This window comes from Apteryx rowi, unplaced genomic scaffold (genome assembly GCF_003343035.1).
Source record: "Apteryx rowi isolate R43461 unplaced genomic scaffold, aptRow1 scaffold_40, whole genome shotgun sequence".
In the NCBI taxonomy this organism is placed as follows: Eukaryota; Metazoa; Chordata; class Aves; order Apterygiformes; family Apterygidae; genus Apteryx; species Apteryx rowi.
In genome coordinates, this window is record NW_020450530.1 from 415142 (window position 1) to 433271 (window position 18130).

Consider the following 18130-nt stretch of genomic DNA (forward strand, 5'->3'; position numbering starts at 1 on the left):
TCACTCACGAGCACGCCTGAAAAGATATTACCTGTAGAGCAGGTCGCAGGTAAAGAGCTTCAGAACTTCTGCTGTAGCAATGAGGATAATGCCGTAGAAAAACGGTGCGATAGAAAAGTTAACTGTGCAGTCAAAGGCTGCAAATTGATAGATTGGGTAGGTAAGTTACATTATACCATCAAATGAGTTTGTGTTAGAGGAGAAGACATCTGTTGGTGAAGGAATGCATTGCTGCAGTATCCCCGTTGCCAGAGCAAAGGTTACCACAGGCTGATATTTGTCCGCTTCGGGAGGAGCAAGCTTGATACGGTTCTGGTTCTGATACAGACCAGGAATCAACACTAAAATGACTCCATGCTCTAGAGATGAAAATTATATCAAATCCTTGGAATAGCCAGAAGGATACTTTTTCTGCTGCTTTTTAAGGGATTTTTTGTTTTGTAGGTAAGTCTTCAGCTGATGCTTTTGGTCTTGTTTGTATTTGTTTAAAAGTGCGTTAGCAGTAAATCAAGGTGCATTTCCCCTGTAGGGTTTCCTGTATGTCAAAGCCATGTTAATTCTCTTTGATTTTCTTCCCTTAGCCCCAGCCATTGCTGCAGATCCTTCCTCTCTTTGTCCCTTTGGACATCAAAGGATTGTGAGGGGACAGCCCTGGAGAGAGGCTCCTCCCTGCTCATTAGCCTCCATAAAACAGGACCTCACCTTGGCTAGCTGTGCTTGGAGTCCCATCCTCATCCCAGGCACTCTTGACACTGGATCTCAGAAGGAAAGGCTTTTGCTTGCTTCAGGAACTCGGACCTGCTTTTGAACTGGACTATTTTGGCTCCCCTTGTAAGGATTCTGGTGGCTCTCACAGCTGTGCAACTTCCTAGACTTCACAGTACATGGAAAAATGCAAGCTTTGCCAGGTAGGTGACTCCCTTCTGTTCCTTAGTGCGCGGGGAGGTCCGAGAGTTATGCCCAGCATGCGCATCAATTTTAGAGCATAAGTGCTCYTTATGGGATACCAACATTTATAGTAGCGTGTGTGTGGCCGGAGGGGATTTCCAAATGTTTTTGTGAGAACAGATGGCAAATTGTGGTTTTGAATGTTCTKTGTGAGCCTTGGAAGATCTTTTGTAAGAGTAGCAGAGGTTTGCTAACAATTCTGCCCAAAATTCCCTTCTCCGCATCAATGTGTGCAATGTGATCCCTCACTGAGGGACAGAGATGCTATCTGTATATTGGCTGCAAAGGACAAGGAGTTCCTTTGGGCCGAAGGCCACAGAAGGTCTGTAAACATTTGTTATATTGCTCAGAATAATTCTGATACAAACTATGCAGTTTTGCCTGACCATGTGCTTTCTCTGCCCTTTGAAAGTATAAACCCCAAGTAGATGTACGCCACAACTTCTACCAGCTTTCATGCCCAAACACAGCGTTTTTCTGTTTTCGATAGGGTTTTGTTTACTTTGTTTTTCTTCATCAGCCCTCTTAGCATGCTGTTAACCTCTTCTGCTCTGTGTGCTGTGGTCAGATTGGGCGCAATGACAGATCTGCACCAGGAAACTAAGAGCCAAATTCTGAACTCGGATAGACAAGACTATGTTAATCCAGAGGCACTGCCTTTGTCAGGGTAACTGAATCCCAGATTTAGGCCTGGGTTTTGCTCTGCACGGGAAGGAAACAACTATTTACCTCRTTTAGGTATGCGGTTCATTTACGCGTTAGAAATGGCTGGGTACTCGTGGCTTCCTTTCTTCACCTCTGCAATGTGTTATTTTGTCCATAAGAAGTAAAATATATGTACAACAGCTCAGATAATTTCCACTTTCACCATTGCTTTTGTTGTTTTTAAAGCAGTCCACGCTATGTTGAGCTTGATTCATACTGATTTCTGCCACATCAAGAGAATTTTGACTTTAAAAACAAAAGAAGAATGATGAAAGTCACTATATTATGCTATTTTACCTGGTCAAAGATTCCAACTATTTAAGAAGTCATCTCATTTTCTCATCACATTTTCTCATTCGGTTGCTTGTAGCGTGGGACCCTACAGAGCATCAATATTCCAGGTGATGGCTGTGCACGTCTGGGAAGCGAGGCCACCGCGGTGTAGAAAAGCATTGCTTGTGCTATTGCCAAAAGCACCGCAGCTGGGAGAAACGGGGTGTCCTCCAGAGGGTGGGACGTTTCTGTTGCCATTTATAGGGTTGGAGAACATGGAGGTTTTTGGTTATTGGCAGGATTAATTTCTCAGATAGCTTTATATATTGATGTGAATTTCTTCCCTGTGGACACTAGATAGCTGTTAGCTTTAGATTCCTTTACCGAGAGGGTAACAGTGACAAATGTAAAAGTAGCTGATTTTGGTGAAGGCAGGAAACACCTTTCGCCTTGGTGGAGCTTTCCCAGTGTCACAAGCCCTATCCTACACTTTGCAGGATGTTATGACACTGTCTCGGTATCTGACAATTAAATGAAGGATTGCTATAGATGAGTGGATTATTTTCTAGCATCTTCTATCTGAAGCTTTTTTTTTTTTCTTTTTTCTTTTTTTATATTAGCAAATATCACTGAATTGACTCCTGTTTCTCTTTCTCTCCTTTCCTTCTCCAAGGCAGGGAAAAGATAGGAGACAACCTTTTCTAGGTACAGAAACTGAAGCACAAACAAGCTGCTGTTATTCGTATAAAGACTTTGAAATCAAGCATGGAATAGATTGAAGAGCTCTTAATTTTCAGTGCCTGCCTTTATCACTGCAGCCTTCTTTCTCTTCATCTTAGCATAAAGAGTATGTTTTAAAATACGCCACGTGCAGTGTTACCAGCACAATGATGATAACAACGAATACTTTCAAAATAGTTTAGAGCTAAAAATTCTTGGAAAATGTTTAAATCTCTTGAAAATAATACTTAAAATGAGATCTAAGTTAGCATAGGAGGGGAAACAATAGAAGTACAGATTTAACAAATCTGGTTCGGTGCTCGGACAGCCTGCTGCCACCCTCTCCGTGGCGTCGTCCGAACGTGCGGCGTCTTTGCGGGGGAGACGCGCGCCTGAGTCTCGGCGCTGGCTGGACGGGCGCAAGGTAGGAGCGGGCCCGAGCGCCTTGCCCGTCGGCCTTTGGCTCCGCAAAGCAAGGCTGGAGGAGATCCTGCAAACGGATCCGCTGCTGCGGAGCGCCTTGAAGCGGGGTGCCCGGGACTTGCCCTCTGTAGACTTGCCCCCGTGGGGCTCCGTTCGCAAGCTCGTACCCTTCTTGTGGCCCAGACCTGCACRCAAGCTGCTGATACCCTGTTTCGCAGCCTCAAGCTGTGCACCCAAAAGGCGCAGCGTGGAAGACATGAGCTAGGTTTTAAAGTCTTTGCTGCAACGTGTGTTGAGTGCGCAGCCCTTTCCCCCTGTCACTTGTAGCATCTCGCTCCTGCGGGTTCGTTGTGGACTCGTTTTGGTAAAGCCTGATTATAACGTCTGCCTTTGATTTTTAATTGACTACTGAACTCCTTTCCCTTTAATTCCTTTTGACTTCACTGGCAGTTTCCCCTCGATAAGAAATTCCGAGATCGGCTTTGTTGTCGTCTCATTTAGCGGCGCTGGAATTGGCGTACAAAAACGTTAATTGTAAAATACGTTTGAGGGAAGGAGCGAGCATCTGTCTGGCTAATCGGAATCTGTTTGTGTGCCTTTGCGACTGGATGGCTCCTGTGGGAAATCAGCCTAATTTTATTGTAACTCCTTTTGATACATGTGCCGCACGGAGCTACCGAATGCATCGTCTCGTGGCAGCTTTCATGTCTTTGCAAGAGGATATGAGGGAAGCTTTAGTAAGAAGATGTTAACAGGCTAATCTTAGYGAGCAAGCTAGGTGTCACTTCTTAGCCAGTTCATTAATGTTGGATCAAAGCAGAAAAAAGGGCAGAGCGTCTTTTTTTCTAAAATGCCTAAAGACCTTCAAAAACCAGCAGAATTATGTTTAAATGTTTTTTACTTCCTAATACTGTGGAAATAACCCCTTAGGCTCACATTGGGTTGCTTTTGTAGAAAGAYGTAGCTTTCTGAAAAGAAACTGTTTTCTTTGGAAATAGTTACCTACTTTTCATGCGTGTTTGTTTAAAGACGTTACTCAGGGAAGCTGTAACAAGGTGATAAGTTCCCTCATTTCTGATCTGCTCTGAATAAGACCTGTCTAAGAGGTAGAAAAATCTGCCTTTTAAGCAAACAGCAACGCATGGCTGCTAATACATCATCCAGCAAAAGCAGCTTGCCCCCGTTAACCCAAGGACAGCGCTGCTGCTCTGAACGCCCGCCAGGTCAGGAGTTAGCAACGCGTCGGTCAGGCCAAAGAGCAGTGTTAGCAAAGCCTTGCTGGGCACGAAATCTGTCCACCACCAGCTACACCAGGTCACGTTTTGGACTTAGAATGGAACTGAGTTTTTGCTCTGGGCTTTTCTGTACGGCAGCAACAATCTTGCATGCATTACAACGATATGTTCAGAGCTCCTATGGAAGGTTTTTTATCCAAAAAGCTTTACAATGGAGGTCAATACCATCAACACTGAATATGGTTTCTCCAGAATGATTCCCCTTTCCTCTTCCCCAGGACCATAGTTGGTCCTCTGCCTGTAATTGAAAATGCAGTTGCGTTGCAGATGGCTCCCCTGACTTGCCATGGTGGTATCCTGAAGAGAGCCCCCTTCGCCACCGTCACGGGCTTCTCAGCACCCTCCATCGCCAGGTCCCGCTCAGCCAGCCCTGCTGCTCTCAGAATAGTCCATGGTCTGGCTCTGCCACCTCCCTTTCTTATCTCCACTTACATTTGGGTCTCCTGTCTGTCCCTTCATGGTCCTCTGGAGGGTTTTTTCACCTCCACTACCATCTGTCTGCCATTTTCCCCCTTTACCCACCGGTACACTTAAAATCTGCCCAGTGCTTTCAGCTTTCATTTTGTGCTCGTGGTAAAGTGGTTTGTGTAACCCTGATCATAGCAGAACAAGAATAAAAGTGGATTGTGGCTACCAGTCTGAGCTCTGCAATAAAGGAAGTCACGCTGAATTTGTACAACAGATAAATCTTTACAAAAGAACTTACTGGCTAAAAACAAACCTGTTGGAAAAGCCCTTCTGCCTACTGAGCCTACTAAGAAAACCTCTGCAGGCAGATGATCAGTTTTCTTTGAGAAGTTTCTTGTGGCATAGACTCCCCAGGCCTTGGTAGCACCTGGGACCTTCATTAATAAAATCACAGCATTCAGCTACCTGAACTAAACCGGTCCCAAACGCTCTGCAGTAATTTGGGGTTAAGAAATATTGCAACCAGACAGGAGGAGGAGTGAATGGCCAGATCTCCGGAGCCACCCTGTTACAACAGCGTGTGAAATTAGGTAGCTCCCTGCTTCCAGGCACTGGTGCTGGGTGGGCTGATGCGGGTGCTGCTTCTCGGAGCTCCATCTCTGAGCACGATGAGGCTGCTCCGTGCTGGCTTCCCTCATGTCTGTCCTAAGTTACTGTGTTCTCTCTCTCCTGGTAGACGTGAAAGCGCCGTGTGACGCACTTCCTTCCCCCAGCCTGGAGCCCTACCCGCAGAGCTCCATCGTGGTCACCCTCGAGGACATGGGTCTGTGGATGAAGTTTCATCAGATAGGAACTGAGATGATCATCACCAAATCCGGCAGGTGAGGGAAGCAGTATAGCTGTCTACACCGCACCGCTCCAAGCTGTTTTCAGAAATCTCCAAGTGCTCGTTTTTGAATGATGGCTCTTAAACTGTTTTTTTAGCCAATTATTAAGAACTGCTCTTTCAGGATGTCTTAGAAGTCCAAACTGTGAGGTGTGAAAGGTCACTGAGGGGCTAACGTGTTGAAAAAACTTCTCTACTCTGATCTCAGCACTTACACTGATGTTCTTCCTGTTGCTGTGAGGTTGTTCTGGAAAGTGTCCTAGACTTCCTTTGCCTCAAACAGTCATTGGCAGAAGCAGAGGAGCACTAAATATCTGGCTTTGATTCTGCATTTGCAGACAAGAACGTGGCCTAGAAGAATAAGGATCTGTGCGCACAGGCTACCCTAAAATTTAAATCTTAGTCACGTATTATGGAGCTTGTAGTGAAAGAGTATGAAATTTTAATGTATTATGTCAAAACTGCTGTGAGCTGAAATAACCTCTCCTTTGAATAGGGAGGTAGGTGTCAAAGGCTGTTTGCAATGTCAAAAGATAAGAGGWAGTAGGAAGTACTGGAACAGAAAGCTAGATATACCTTCAGATGAGTGCTATCCACACTGGCAAATGCTCTCATCTGTGCTCCACGTCCGTGATAGCTGCAGAAAGCTAGGAAGTATGTCCAAATTTTAAATATTTTGAGTTTCCCACGGTGGCATTACAGAAATCAGAAGAACAAAAGCAATAACAGTATCAGGTTATCAGTGACTGCTACTCTGTTAATGCCTATTCCATCTAGGCCCACAGGATTAGACAATCAATACAAAGATGGTAAAAATGTCCAGTAGCTGGTCTGCTGAAATACTGCCAGCACTTTGCACAATAATGAGTGGACGTAACCTGATGCTTGATTAGGTCACTAAACAAAAAAGGCTTTTTACAAAAATCCTTACACTGTGCATCTAATTTCTCCTTCAGACGAATGTTTCCACAATGCAAAATCAAAGTCTCTGGCTTAATCCCATATGCCAAGTATCTCATGCTGGTAGATTTTGTACCAATGGACAACTTCAGGTACAAGGTAAGTACTTTAAATAATAAAAGTTGTGCTGTCCTTCCATCTTTCCCACTGTGGGGAAGTTTACTATGTGAAAAAAGAGACACAACAAGCACCTATTACAGGCTCATGTGGGACTCTCGTGCATCCCCTTTGTTTAAAATAAATTAATCTTCATGCTTCACTGGCCAGGCTGATAAATAAATTATCTTCGGACCAAGTTCAGAAGTGGTTTTCTGCCTCTCTGGACAAAGTTCAGAAGTAATTGGTGGATTTTCTGCCTATCTAGAGTTATCTAGCATTTACTACTTTTGCATGGGTAGCAGCTGGAAAGATGCCTAATTTTCATTGTAAACAGTACAATTTTGATCATGATTAATGTCAGACTTCTCTGACAGCCATTCAGAGAGAGAGAGGAAAAATGAGGCCTAAACTCGAAGATGTTTCAATAACATGATCATGACTCATAAGAGAGAATCTGCTACCTGTCAGGATTGTCTGCCTTGGGGAAGTCCATGAAATCAGATGGTGAAACAAAGTTGTTGGGGCTTCCCTATAATGAGAGCAGGTCTTTCAAGCTCTGGATTTCCTTCTTTCCCTCCACAGTGGAATAAAGATCAATGGGAAGTGGCTGGAAAAGCAGAGCCCCAGCTCCCTTGTCGCACCTATGTCCACCCAGATTCCCCAGCTCCTGGCAGCCACTGGATGAAAGAACCTGTCTCCTTCCAGAAGCTGAAGCTCACCAACAACACTCTGGACCAACACGGGCATGTAGGTTGTAGCTGACCTTGGTGCCGCGCTCGCTGGGATGTGCTAGCTTGGAATCTGTTGCAGAGAAACAAGTTAGATTTGTGAGAAATTAGATGATGTGGAAATTAAAACATATCCAAGTGCCCCCACTTCCTTCCTTCGCCCAGCCCTTGTGCCCTCTTAACGCCCTGCTAGGGAAGGCGTTAGTCTGTAGTGTCACTATCAGGGTATGGCAGAGCCGCCAGTCCCAGGGAGGCATCCCTGATTTGAAACAGATGTCCTGGGAGTCTCCACAGGAGACTGCGCGGCGCGTTAGCAGTGGTTGCACGTGGAAACCTTCTCCTTTGTCTGTCTCTGCGCCAGATTATCCTCCACTCCATGCACCGTTACAAGCCTCGCTTCCACATTGTGCAGGCAGATGACCTCTTCAGTGTCCGCTGGAGCATCTTCCAAGTCTTCAGCTTCCCAGAGACTGTCTTCACGTCTGTCACTGCTTACCAAAATGAGAAGGTACAGTGTGCAAGCGCCACCCCTTGACACGTTGCTAAATAGTCTGTCCTTAGAAATCTTGTAAAGGAAGGTGTCTCCTCTGAGCTAGTCAGCGTGGGCACCTGTGGCAGGGGAAGGAAATAGGCACGTGAACTTACTTAGAGAAGTACTTAGAGATGACATCCACTCTGGGATGAGATGAATCATGCCCATTAACTTACTGAGTGCACTGTCAGTGATTAAAAGGACCCCAGATATAGTAAAAAGTCCAGATGTAGGTACTGACCTTGTGTATTTCTCTAGTCAGATGAATCCCACCCTGGGGAAGTCCCTTGGGAAGTCACTTCTCTCTGTATGTGTTCCTAATCAATAGAGGGAACTGTTGTAAGAGCTCAGATTCTGTGACAAGGACACCCCCAAAACCCCCGGTCAAGCTGTTGTGATAAATACTGAGATGAAGGTCTTGAAGGAGTGAAGAACCCAACCACTCACCGTGACACTGAATCATATTCCTTTATTTTAAGATCACAAAACTCAAGATTGACAACAATCCGTTTGCTAAAGGCTTCCGGGAGCATGGAAAGAACACCCGAAGGTAAACTGTTTCTTATCTCAATTTATTTCTAACTCGTGTTCACTCGTGAATTTTACTCAAGTCCATTGAGCAAAAATATACCAGTGCTAGCTCTGCAGAGCCAGCCGTGTCCTGCAGGTTGCTTTCATCTGTATCTGGGAACGATGATGCCCCGTTGTGCAGCTGCCTCCTGAGAGACTGGGGGAATAGGAGGAGATACAGGATTTCCTACAGAAATGTGGGAGATATGACAAAAATGAGACCTGCATTCCCTGGCAATTTGGATCTAGACTGGCGTCTGACATCTGAATAGCTGCAATAAAGGGAGTCCACAATAGATCACTGTGTGTCTTTGAGATTAACTTGATTCCGACATTCAGAGGTTCCCTCCTCTCCTCTCCTCTTCTCTCCTCTTGAGTGGAAAAGCATCTCTTCTAACAGGAAATTTTATCTGCAAGAGGGAAGTTGGATACCGCTACCAGTGAGGTCTTCTGTCTGGTCTGAGGGCAGCCAATGGGTGAGAAAAAAACAAGCTTAAATGCAGCCATCAATAGAGATGAGAAAAAATGTGGGTTTTTTTCCTAGCAGAAAATGTTATGAAAAAACATTGAGAAAACATTTTGTTTTGCGTTATTTTATGCTTGAGAAAAATCTTATTTCCTGATGAAGAAGGCCACAACTGATTGATTGATTGATTTTAATTTAAACAGACTTTGAAAATGTCAGGGATTTTCTTTCTCCTCCTAATAGGACTATTTGGACTATTTCTGGTTAAGCTGAGATTCATTTTCTGTTCAAGGAAAATGCTTTTGAGCAAAAAAACAACCATGTTCTACACACGCCTTGTATGCGTCTATTATGTGCATCCAACATCAGCACTGCGTAACTGTGGTCCCACCAGTGCCAAAACCGCCAGTGCCGAGGTTTCCGTTTTGACTGTGCCTTCTGTGCAAACGCGAAGCGAGCGAGCCCTTCACTGGTGTGTCGCCAGTGCCCTGCGGGTCAGGGTTCCCGCCGGGAGCCCGTGCTCGTGGCAGGCAGCACGGCCGGCTCTGGAATTCGACTACGGCAAACGTATATATCCCTGAGGGCCCCTCGGGCTGCTTCGCTTGGAGAGATGCAACTTGCAAAACGTCGGGGAGGCTTGCTCCGTCCTTCCTTCTCCCAGGGCCGTTGTCCAGCAGCCCTTGCACGTTTATCTCAGTAGAAAGCTTTCTTGCAAACTACCTCCGTGTACTGTTTCTTTCCCAGGGAAGGACGAGCCAAGTGCCAGAAACCCAGTCCAGCCAAAAGCCAGAAGAGGAAACTGCCCGAGGAAAGGGAGTCTGGTGCTGAGGAACGTGGTAATATTGGTAACAACAAACCCGGAGAGTCACTTCCTAGCCGTGGCCGGGCCACGGGGAGGAAAAGAGGCAGTGGCCGAGCTCTGCCGTGTCTCCTGTCAAACAAGAGCGGTGTGTCCCTGTTTAAAGGAGATTTTTGCTGTATGCGGCTGGGAGGGGAATGGTGCAGCCTGGCCGCAGCTGGGCTCTCAGCCCGCTCTTACACACTGCGTTTCGGACATTGTTTCTAGCAGGCAGGAGATGCGCTGCCTTCCCCTGCCCTGCGGAAAGGCAGCGCTTCGGGGGAGCCCCGACACCGGGCAGCGCTCAGCTGGGCAGAGCGGTGGGCTGGGGAGCTGGGGCAAGGAGCCCGAGTGCTCGCTTTGCCTGGGTCAGAAGGAGGACGAAGCGAGGGGGTCCCTGACGCTCCGTTGCTCTGAGTGACCGGCGGGAGCCTGCTTCCGAGTGACTGGTCGTTGCTGACCGCTCCTCAGCTCTTCCCTGCGCCAGCCTCCCGGGCTAGCGATGCTTTGGGAACGCGCGCGATTGCAGGCTGTGCTTTCCTAACATTTTGTCTTCCCTAGCTCTAGCAGCTTGCAGCATAACCCGCAGCTGCCCGTTGCTTTCTTCGTTCCTTCTGTCTTGGTTCTCATCCGTGCAGTTGTGCCAGCGCTGCTGTTTGTGCATCTGGCTTATGATGCAGACTGGGGAGTTGATACCATTTAAAAATAAGCTTTACTGCTTCTGTGAGGTTATTTTTAAGCCTGATCGTTCCTTGCTCCAGTTCACAGTGCTGCTTGCGCAAACAAGGTAGCGGCAGGACGGAATGGCACAGTGCAAGGGCAGAAGGAGCCAGCAAAGGGCTGGTCCCTTATGGCGATACGGCTGCAGAAGCGGTGTTAGTGCGATCCCCCCCCGCCAATCCTGCCACGGTCCCGCTGCCAAGAGACCGTCGTGGGCTCTGGGCTCTCTCGCTTCCCCCCCTCTCATTTTTTTCCGTTCTCTCCTTTCCCCGCTGTGAGTCAGACTTTGGGAAAGATGAGAACGTGGATGTCAAGGAAGAGAGCAACCCCGTCGTGGTCAGCGGCGGATACCCCTTCTGGGTGGCGGAGCAGAACGGCAGCCATGCCTTTCCCGCGGCATCGCCCGCGCCRACCGACCAGCGGGAGGCTCCGGCCAGGGAGCAGCAGGTGCCTACGCCGTCCTACCAGGCATACCGGTGAGTCCCACCCGTCTGAAGCCATCTGTGATTCCCCATCTCCTACTGGGTATTTCTGAAGAAAAAGAGTCAGTGGGATTTGCTGCTCTTTTTTTTTTTTTTTTAACTTTAAATCCACTGTTTCTGGGCATTCTTGTGTCTTGGTAGTGGTCCATACTTCCCTGTCCTGAAACGCTCTCCCAGCCAGCTCCGCATGCTGCAGACCTCGCGTGCCCTTTGGAGGGGTGGCAGGGCTGAAGGGATTTTTCCCTCTTTGTTCCCGTTGCTAATTTGCGCATGAGTTAGAGCGAGCCCAGGCCAGAGCTCAGGCAGAGCTAGGGCGGCCTGGCCCGACCTTCTCTGGCACTTAGTTTTTCTGTGTGGGCGACAGCAGGGCTTGGACTAACACCCATGCTAACAGCAGAGGGAAGCGGCAGGCGAGGCCGTGCCTGCGCGGGGGGGTTCCCGTGCAGCGCGCCGAGACGCGAAGGCACAGAACAGCCCTGCACGGACACCCCTGCCCTCCCCTCCGATACGCAGTGTGCATGAGCGCACCCTAAATCCACACTCCGGCTCCTGGCACGCTGGTTTCTGGAGGCCGGGCACACGCAAGGAATAGGGAGTCGGATGCAGAGACAGGTTATCCCTGTAAGCACGCTCGCTTCGAATGGATGGTGGATGTCTGAAATGGCAGGGGGAAGAGGGCACGCTTAGGGCTTGCCCTTGCCTTGMCCCCGGGGACCTGTGTGGGTGGTTTCGGTGGTTTCTGGCGGCAGCAGGTTTGACTCACTCTTCTCTCTGCCCTCGGGCTCAGCTTCCACGAAGCCGGGGATGCCCAGCAGCTGCCCGCCGCCCGCGACGTCGCTGCCCTGAACGACTTCCGGGCAAGGTGCCACCCCTTGGATCTCGCCACGGTGCCTGAGCCCGACTCCAAACAGCTCTCGGAGGGTTTCACCAACCTGCCTCCGCTCCCGCCGCCTCTGCCTCCTCCCCAGGACTATGCCGGCGTGGTAAACATGGCTATAGACTCTGTCGGGAAAGCCGGGGCCCGAGCGCCGATGTACAGCCCGTAYGGCGCCGAGCAAGGCCTCGGCCAGTGGATGGTGCCTTCCCACAGCCAGTACAGGGCAATGAGCTACTCTGCCTTCTCCACGGATTATAACACGCAAGGAGCTTCGGGACATGCCCATGGGACCGTGGCAGAGTGGAGCCAGTACCCGCTGTTCCCGTATGCCTGCTGGTGAACCGGGAAGACCCTTCCCAATGAAAAGACTGAAGGAAAATTGTAAATGAGATCAAATTTGCTCTGGAGTGTTACCTTGAAGCCTTGTCTACACTGGGCGAAGAGGCATTGCAGCAAACGGTGGCGCGGGACACCTCCGCTTCCTTGTCTCCTTGCCCAGCAGCCCTCTCTGGTGTTTCACAAGCAGCGGCTGAGCTGGCGGCTGCACCAGCTACGTCAGTGCAGCTCCGACTGAATCAACGTGTTCTGCAGCGCTTTCTTTCCAGCGGGAGTAGGAAGACACAAGAACTGCAAGAGCAGCAGTTAAAGAGCTGCCGAACTCAGTCCCAGGCCGTGTTTCCATCTTGCATTTGGAAGTTTCCAAAACCCTTTCCTCCCAGGACATGCAGGCAAGGAGACAGGGGCTGAGGAGTTTCAGTGAGCCTTCAAGGTGGCCATACCAACAGTTTGGTCATGAAGCTGTAGAGAAATCATTGCAAGGACAAGCAAAGCAAGCAATCCTGGTGTCCCCTTGAGCAGCCTCCTCACTTAGTGTAGTCAAAGCAAAGCTAGAGTCTTGCCTTTCTTCCAGCAGCATGTGACAGTGAAAGATGCAGCAGTGCACATGTTTYTGGAGCACCGCTGTGGGTCACGCAGGCAGGGGAGAGTTGGTCCCCAGCAGGAGAACCGGCAGCAAGGCTCTGTGCTGTGTCTGTGTGTCCCTCATGCCCGTCCCTCTTCTGTCACCCCTAGATTTGAGGTTAGTGGAATTCCTGCTGGCCGTGGAGGGGTCGTTCCCAGAACTTGGGGGCTGCTCTGGGGGTCTCCAAAGGCCTGTGGTTGTCAGTGATGGAGCCATGAACAGCAGTGTCACTCTGTGTCACTCTGACCTCTTCCTTGCCAGGGGAAGGAAGTCTTTCACTGTGAACTTCCTTCTTCCACCCCCCACCCAGCACCCCAGAGAACATAATTTATAGTTGTCGTTACTGTGCTACTCTGAAAAYGTGTTGTCAAACAGTTCTGAGCAGCCCGGCTTTGCTCGTTGGGCATTTGCTTTAAAATAATTAATATCCTGTAGGCACTGAACYGTGTGCCGCGTTGCGTGGCCAGCCGGGGCGCTCGGCACCCGCCGGGCTGGCGAGGGACGTCCCTTTGCCGCTGTCCCGGGGTCTGTAGGGATCCGCTTGGATGCTGAGAGGCACTGGAGCAGCTTCACCTCCCTGTCGCTGCGGTCCCACGCTCTGGAGCGGCAGCGAGCAGCCTGCACGTCGTGTCGCAAAGAGGACGGCTTTAATCTTCTCGTGGGACGGAGGGACCATCCCCGTTTGCCCGAGTGACAGACCGGCGGCGATGGAGTCCTAAAGGAGCACAGACATTTTCCTAGGYGTTATTTAGGGTATGTCGTCTTGTAACACTTGAAATAAACTGCTGTGTGGTACGTAGCCGTCAGCAGGCAGCGAGATGTGTCACGTCGCGTTTATGCCAGATGGCTTTAACTCGGCGGCCTGTGTGTGCGTCTGCGTGCAGCAAGATGTCGTTTCTGAGCAGATCTCGGGAGGGGGGGCTGCGAGCGCCGGCGCGTCAGGACCAGGAGAGGCGCAGAGGTGCTGAGCCGTGTTTATTGTCGTTAAAACTGCTTTGGGAAAGCGCACGTTTGTGCAACTGGGCTCCAGGGGCAAGCGACCGCCTCCCGCAGGTCGTGTGCTGCTGCCGGGCCTTGCAGCCCGACGGGGCCGTGCGCAGAGCAGGCGGCTGCGCGGGACGGGCCGGGACGGGCAGCACGTAGGGGTCAGGCGTCGCCGCGCGCGGCCTGGCCCCAGCAGCGATTTACGCTGCCGCTCGCGACACGCAAGTGGCTCGCTAAAAAGTAATCCGGGCTGGGCAAAGAGAGCGGAGGAGATTGCTTTTAACCCCRGAACGGTGTGATTTGGCGTCTGAATGCTGGCCGCGCGAGGGCAGGTCGGGTGTAAAAGCCTGTCCTCAGCGTTAGGGTGTTTTCCAAGCCTTCAGACTCGCTCGGCGGGTGCCGCGGCCCCCAGCGCCCGGGGATAGAGCTGGTTTGGCGGCCGGCCGCTGCAGCGGGGGAAAGGCTCCAGCCTCGTGCGTGGAAGGAGCCAGTAATTTCTCAGCTGCCGCCCAACGCCTTCCCCTCCTCGGCGGATCGTCCCGCTTACTGGAACCGTCCCTTCATCTTCCTCTCCGGCTGCCGCAGCTTCGAGGCTGTGCAGCTTCGCTGTTCTGCGAAGCCTTCGAATGCGCCGCCGTCGCCGCGCGCTCCAGGCTCCGCCGCCGCCTCCCTGCGATTCCCCCTCTCGCTTTCTTCAGCTGCGGTGTTTAAGGGTCTGTACGAGCTTGGCTGAGCGCTGGTTTTGCGTGCGTGCGCGCTAATGTAACGCCTCTCTGACGGCTCTGATGAAAGGAAATGAGGCTTGCGGAAGGCAGGCCCTTAAGAGCAATAAAATAAACACTTAAGTGTGTTTTTCATGTCTCTATCTCGAGCGCCCCAGCGGCTCCACGTTAGTCACGGTACCCGGGCCCGGCACAGCGTGCGAGACACATGCCGTTGAGCACAGCGTTCGCATTCAGCCATCCCGGGTTATCTCCTTGCGGTGCCAGGTCTGACACAGTCTCTTGTACTAATTCCTTGCAGCATATTTATTTTCTGTAAGTTTTCTGCTCCTCCTGCAGGAGAGTTACGTAAGGATAAGGGCGAATGGGCTATAAATGGGATCTAGGTGCATTTCCCATGGGAAATAAAGATCCTGATTTATTTTGGTTTCTCCTACTGCTTTTTGCAGCCTTAAGCTTTGTCCGACCCTGCTTCAGTGCAGATGGGAACGGCAGTGCAAATCCGCTCCTGCCGGCACTGCGGCTCTGCTGCCGCCGGCACCGTGTGCCGGGGAGAGGCCTGGCGTCGCCCCGGGGCCGCGGACGCCCCTCGCCCACTGCAGCACCCGGCTCCCGCGCGGGGCTCGGCGAGGGCCGGCTTGGGCGATGGCTCGTCTGGCCCTTCTGAGCGCCCCAAAAGGCTCCTGCAGGCTGTTCCCGTGGGTAGGGTCCYGGCTGGTCACCGTAAGAGGAGCGGAGCAGGCTGCGTAACCCCCTCCCAGGGATAACAGTGTTCTCCCAGTCAAATGGCGTTTTATTGCACAGCTTAACAGCCGCCGAATTCGCGAGCCCCAGCTGCGACGGCAGAGGAGGCTCCTCGCAGGGGGCAGGCGGCATTTGGCCCCGCAGGTGGGAACRTGCGCCTTGTCCCGCGCCGGGTGCCTGCTGTGGGCACCCGGGGACAGGGGGCTCCCCGCGAGCGCCCCGGGGAGCTGCGGAGGAAGCGAAGGGAGGTGACGGTCCGCCGCGCTTTCCTGCCCGCTTCTCCAGGCCTCGGCTCCCTGCCGTGGGAAGCAGGAGCACTGGGCCTGGCTCCCGGCCCTCCGGGTGAGCCCGTTGCGCTGCTGGGCTGTGCAGACACGTGATGGCAATTAAACGTGGCTCCTGGAGGCTGCAGCCCCCAAATCCGACCCCGGGAAACCTGGGCAGAGGGAGTGCAGCTGTGTGCGGTCCAGAGGCAAAGCGAGGTGAGCGGTAAAGCCGTTCTCCTTCGCAGCCCAGCTCCCGCTGCGCGCGCTCCCCAAAACGTGCTGGTGCACAGGCAGGACCTGGCCTGAGCTCCAGCTTTAGCCAAAATTTAAGACCTGGGGAGCAATCATTTACTGCAGGGGTAGAGAGAGCCGCTGCTGCTGCGATGAACAGTTGCTCTTGGTTTTTCCGAGTCACACGAGGTTGTTTTATGGCATGAAATGCTTCGCTGTAGGGCGCAGTGTTGCCTCGAGCACCCCTGTGACGGTGCAGGTGTGCCGCCAGCGTGTTCCTGCCCAGGCAGCACCTGGCTTGGTGCGGGTAACGGATGGATTTAATTTCCATTGCCTGCAGTGCTTTGGGGACACCCAGAGATTTTTACAGCTTCCTCTCCTGTTTCTACTGACCAGGGAATATTTTGTGCCTGTGCAGAGGGGGATCAGGGTGGGACACTGGTGGTACAGGACAGATACGACACCAGCCACTTGGCGAGGCCTAAAACTGCTCGGTTTTGGTACTGGAGCTGTGGGCCGTCGCTCCCCCCGCCGGCAGGTTTTGGCTCTGGGTTGCCCTGTCCAAAGGGCCCCGGGGGGCTCCGCGGTAAAGCCCAGCGGAGATGCCGGCCGCCCCCGGGGGGGGGAAAGAGGCTGCATCTAACGTGCTGGGGATGCTCCGAGCCCGAGCTGCTCTACGGCTGGGAAGAGCAAAGCAAGCACAGGTTAAGTGTCCTAACGTCGCTAACGGGGTTGAGCGGGGGCCCTGCTTTCTGCCCCTCCGGACACGGCCGCCTCCCGCCCGTGGCCGATTTGGCAACGAGAGATGGGGGAACGCGCCAGCCCCGGGGCTGCTGGTCCCACGTGCGGCTTTGCCGCGTGTTGCCGATCCTTCGCTCCGTCCTGCCCCCGTGTCTGCTCGCAGCCCTGCGCTGCGTCCCCCCGCGGGGACCGGCTGCCGCAGGCCGGAGCAAACGCGCCTGGAGTTTGAAAGGCGCCTATCGATTTGTGCGTATTCCCGAAAGCCTCCCAGGCCCTGTTTCCTTTGAAGTGTAAAAGCGCCCGTCTGTCCCTCTGGTTTTCTAGCGGCCTCCGGCTCCGTTTGTCTCCCGCAGCGAGGCGGCCGCGTCCCGGGCGCTCGGGGCTGCAGGGCAGTGGGGAAACCCTCGGTCTGGCCGCGGGTGCAGCTCCGCTCAGGCCTGGGGCGCCTGGGGCCCTCCCCATCCCTGCTTCCTTGGGCCCTGTGCGGTCCGCTCAGCTCGGCCAGGGCAGTTTAATTTTGGCTAAAAGCCGTGCACCGCCTTGGGGTGGTGGAGAGAGGACGGTCCGGCTGAGCGCAGGCCCGAATGCCGGGGCTACGCGTCGCTGCCGCCAGCCAGCGCCTCCCGGCCGCCACGGGGTTTCCTATTGCAGATGGGGCCTTGGCCAAGCAGTGGTGGCACCTTGCTGCTGGAGGCAGTAAACGGGCTCCCATCTGCTCTTAATGATCGGTAGCACTCCGGTGCTTGCTTGTTCCCATGTTTTTACACCGCAGCAATAAAATCCCACTGCAGTTTGTTCGGTGTGTGCTGGCGCTGGGTGCAGCGGCGCTTGCGGGCTCCGGCATGGGGCTCCCGGCGGTGCTCGGGGTGCTGCTGCTGCTGCTCAGGCAGCTGGGCAGGAGCGGACAACGTGGTGGCCACGAGCTCCAAGTACAAATGCAGCGGACAGCACGGTGAGCCATCGACGAGGACGTGGGGCTCTGGGGATCGGGGCTGAACCGTCCTCCCCCCGGCCTGCTGTGGGATGCCGGACTCTCCTGAAAGCGGCACAGGGAGAAGGTAGCTCTGCTCGCTCCGGGGATCTGGGGTCGTGAGCGGCCACGCGGACTCCTTGCGCCCAGACTAGGAAGCACTTCGCGGTGCCTCAGCAATTGCCTGGCCTGTTAGCTTTAGGGAGGGGGCGGCTGTAAAGATGCAGTTGATCTCCTCTTACCGCGGCCGTGCGAATGCAGCCGCAGCGGGGAAGCGAGCCTGGCGCCGCGGCAGCGAGAGCAGCGGCTGCTCCGTCGCCTCCCCGCGGGGACGCAGGCTGCTAACGCGGCCGTCCCCGGGGCGCCTGCAGCACAGCGTGTGCGGCGCAGCGTGCATGCTGCGGGAGAGCCCGACGCTGCCGCCCCCCCACCCGGGCGTGCGCGGTGCGACCTGCGCCCGGTGCGGCGGGCGCGCTGCTGGAGAGCTGTCGCGTGGGGCTGTCGCCGGGTGTTTCCAGCATGGCTGCAGCCCAAATAAAGCTGGCTCCAGCGGGTGCATGTGTTTCAGTGGGAAATGCCTC

At 52.8% G+C, this 18130-nt stretch overlaps 1 protein-coding gene across 2 annotated transcripts; it reads left to right on the forward strand.

Moving 5' to 3' along the window:
• The first annotated feature begins 707 nt into the window (after nt 1–707).
• On the forward strand, nt 708–14018 carry LOC112970667 (T-box-containing protein TBX6L). Of its 2 annotated transcripts, XM_026075275.1 has the most exons (9): nt 708–908; nt 5509–5653; nt 6615–6717; nt 7300–7464; nt 7807–7953; nt 8457–8527; nt 9758–9849; nt 10855–11047; nt 11841–14018. In XM_026075275.1, exons 1-9 carry the CDS (start codon nt 893–895, stop codon nt 12268–12270), a joined length of 1362 nt encoding a protein of 453 aa, XP_025931060.1. In that variant the 5' UTR covers nt 708–892; the 3' UTR covers nt 12271–14018. The 2 variants fall into 2 exon arrangements, with proteins under 2 accessions (XP_025931060.1, XP_025931062.1); XM_026075277.1 differs by lacking the exons at nt 708–908; nt 5509–5653; nt 6615–6717 and having other exon boundaries at nt 7128–7464; nt 9758–9858.
• The last annotated feature ends 4112 nt before the right edge of the window (nt 14019–18130 follow it).